General features: G+C 39.1%; 2 protein-coding genes across 2 annotated transcripts in view; one reads left to right on the top strand and one right to left on the bottom strand.

Annotated features, from left to right (window-relative positions):
• The window catches only part of LOC106293344 (nuclear transport factor 2-like), a 3,243-nt gene extending 2,653 nt beyond the window's left edge, over window positions 1–590 (bottom strand). The window contains exon 1 of the mRNA XM_013729013.1: window positions 167–590. Coding sequence (XP_013584467.1) covers window positions 167–475 — 309 coding nt within the window. The 5' untranslated portion in view covers window positions 476–590. The remainder of the gene's footprint in view (window positions 1–166) is intronic.
• Window positions 591–1,849: 1,259 nt separating this feature from the next.
• Window positions 1,850–2,976, top strand: LOC106344605 (F-box/kelch-repeat protein At3g04660-like). The gene has a single exon (XM_013783955.1). The coding sequence runs from the start codon at window positions 1,882–1,884 to the stop codon at window positions 2,974–2,976; it is 1,095 nt and encodes a 364-aa protein (XP_013639409.1). The 5' UTR covers window positions 1,850–1,881.
• Window positions 2,977–3,282: the final 306 nt, after the last annotated feature.

The raw sequence follows: 3,282 nt of genomic DNA, 5'->3' as shown, positions 1-3,282 counted from the left end.
CGAGGAACCCCAAAATTTGGGTTTCCTCGGAAATTCCGAGGATTTCATTTTCCGTCGGAATGTCCGTCAGAATACCGATGTTTTCTTGTAGTGCAAGCACATGATCTATCAACCAACTTAAACCCTAGCGATCCAACTATTCAAAGAAAGAGAGAGAGAGAGACACCTGGCTGAACTTGAGGGCGTGTTCCTCGCCGGCGAGCTGGAGATTACCGGAGACGAAAACGAGCATACCGGAGGCAGGACCAGAAGGCTGACAATCGACAGTGGAGATGTTGTGTTTGCACTGCTGGAAAGGGAGAGAGGTGAGCTTGGCGACGATGCTCTGGACTCCTTGGATCTTCTGACCTTCGAAGGTGAGCATGGAAGCTTCCTGGTAGAGACCGCCCAGACCGACACGGTTATTGTCGAAGGTCGAGTAGTAATGTTCCACGAAGGCCTTGGCCACAGCATCGTGATCCATCTGCGCCGCCATTAGAGATAGAGAGAGAAGACGATGAGGCAGAGGCAAGTATTGGAGTTTAGAGCCGGAAAGGGTTTTGGTATTGTATTTATTCAGAGAATGATACGCCTCAACGTCGCGTTGCAACGACGCTCATATTTTTTTTCTTTCTTTTTCTCTATTTTATTTTCTTGTCAAGTTTGTGTTTTTTTTTTTTTTTTTAATCATCTCGTTTTATTAAAAGACCAAAATCCAATATATTACAACAAGCTTAGGAGAAAACCCAAAGAACATGGCCGAACATACAAGTCTTATAGGGCCACCCACAAGGCCAAGTAACGTCAAGCCCAAAGGAAGAAAGAAGCTCAATCACGACAGCTCATGGAGATGCGTCAAACGCATGCGGAAGGTGGACGTGTGTCGGAAGAACAGAACCTTCCCTAACTTCACCGATTTTGAAATTGTTGCCGGAAAAACTAACTGGAACTCTACCGGAACAGGAGACACATGATTAGAACAGGCAGCCAACATGAAAGCTCGAGATCAGTAGCCACAACCGTAACAACCCTTCAAAGACAGTCGATTAGAACAAACCAAGATCTGATAACCCGAGGAAAGCTGAAAATCTAAACTTTTTATTTTATTTTTTTAAAAGCCATCTTTAATGATATAAAATAAGCTTGAAAATGGAACCACCAGTTAAAAGTATTAAACCGTTGGCAGAGTTTCTAGGAGAAAGATATTGTATCTCATTTCTTTCTATTTTTACATTAGTTTCCCCAATTATGTAATCACTAAAACTTTATTAGATACCGCCACTAAATATGGTTTAAGGATTTTTCCATTCACATAATAAAGAAGAGTATTTGTCTGTTACATCTTCAAAATATGAGGTTTTATTTACAAATCTATAAAGCATTAATACGTCAAAGAATTGGTATTGTGGACATAGAAACGGTGGTAGCATAATGGTAAAAGACGAATTTGGGATAAAAATATATATTTGTCGGTTCAAGATTTCATTTCTATTAGAAACTAAATTGATATTTGATTAGTCATGCGAAATAAAACTTTGTTTGCCTCATTTAGATAAATAGATTCGAATTAAAAGTTGGCTTTGACATTTTAAGAATTATTTGGGTTGCGGCCCATACATCTTCAAAACTTTACTTGCCTCATTTAGGAAAACATGTTCAAATTACTAGTGAGTTTCGAACTTTAGAAGATTATTTGGGTCTAGGTCCATACATTTGAAACCTAGCTCGCCTCATTTAGAAAAACGAGTTTGGATTACTAGTCGGTTTCTATCTTTAGAGAATTATTTGGATCTTGGCCCACATATCTACTAGTATATATAAAAGTTATCTCTAGGTTTAAGAAAGATATTACGGTTAAGAGTCAAAAGAATCCAACAGTGAGAGGCAGGGTTGAAAGCAATCATGAAAAGGGTAAAGAGGTCTAAGAATCAAGACGAAAGGATTGTAAACGATCCGTTTACGAACCTTGCTAATGACATGATCATAGAGATTCTCATGAAACTGCCGCCGAGATCCATAGCCAGGCTCCATTTCGCTTCTAAAGAATCGTCATCGATAATCCTTGACAAAAAGTTCATCCAGTGGTACATGACCCGATCTTTAACTCAGCCACGTTATCTTATCTCACTGCACCGTGGCGGATACATGCAGATGCAGCTCTTTCAATCCTTGTCTCAAGACCATCCGTATAATCATAACATGGTTAGTTATGAAATGGAACCCGATGTACTGTATGAATTTACTCCACCTGTTCGCGGCTTGATCTGCGGTCGGGACTTTACCAAGATGATTGTCGGAAACCCTAGTACGGGTCAGTTCGTATCGTTACCTAGAGTCAAAACGAGGAGGCAAGATATATTGTCTGTTTTTGGATATGATCCAGTTAATGATGTATACAAAGTGTTGTGCATGACGGTGGTACTTAAACGTAGTCACATGTCTCGTAATGGTAATGCTGTATCGTGGGAGGATATTGTGTCGGAGGAGCATCAAGTGATCACTCTAGGAGCTAAAGAAAAATGGAGAATGATCGAGTGTGAGTATCCACATCGTCATAACTCTGGATGTAAAGGGATATACAAGGATGGGTTCATGTATTATTTAGCTACTTACCAGAAAAAAAGATCTCTAATGAGCTTTGATCTGAGTTCTGAAGAGTTTAATGTTACTAAGCTACCTGAGGATCAGATGCTTCAACAGTATGGTGAGCTGGTGAATCACGCTGGAAAGGTAACCATAGCGTATCAGGCATATAACCGCAACGTTGACCTATGGGTTCTGGAAGATGCCAACAAAGAAGTATGGTCAAAAAAATTTGTGGCCCTCCGTTCTTTTTTGTTTGTTTCGATCCCAGGTCAAAAAAGGTCAGAGAAATTGCGATTCATGGAATGGGAGGGGACTCTCGTGATAATATCCAAATCTTTTTCGATCATGCAGAGAGTTGTATGGTTCTGCCAAAGGTATGTTAATCCTTATTACTGTAATTGTGACTCCTAATAAAACAAGGTGTTCAGTCTTTTCATCAATTACTTTGTATGATTGTGGATTATATATATATATATGCATGTATGAATTGTTTAAAGTTTTGGTTTTGGCAGGAGCTAAGACCATCTTTAACCCTAGCACCTTTAATGGGTTGCTTAATCAATTTTTTACTAATAAATGATTAAGCACCCCTCAAGCACCACTTTTTCAACAGCTTGATTAAGCACCCTTCAAGTAGCACTTCTTATTTTATTAGGGTATTTGTTATAAAAGTAATGGAAAAGTCTATTTTTATTCATAACATACAGATTCCTTATA

The sequence above is a fragment of the Brassica oleracea genome, chromosome C5 (assembly GCF_000695525.1).
Source record: "Brassica oleracea var. oleracea cultivar TO1000 chromosome C5, BOL, whole genome shotgun sequence".
NCBI classification, from domain to species: Eukaryota; Viridiplantae; Streptophyta; class Magnoliopsida; order Brassicales; family Brassicaceae; genus Brassica; species Brassica oleracea.
The sequence above is the reverse complement of the archived record's forward strand: the minus strand, read 5'-3'. Positions and strand labels throughout refer to the sequence as shown.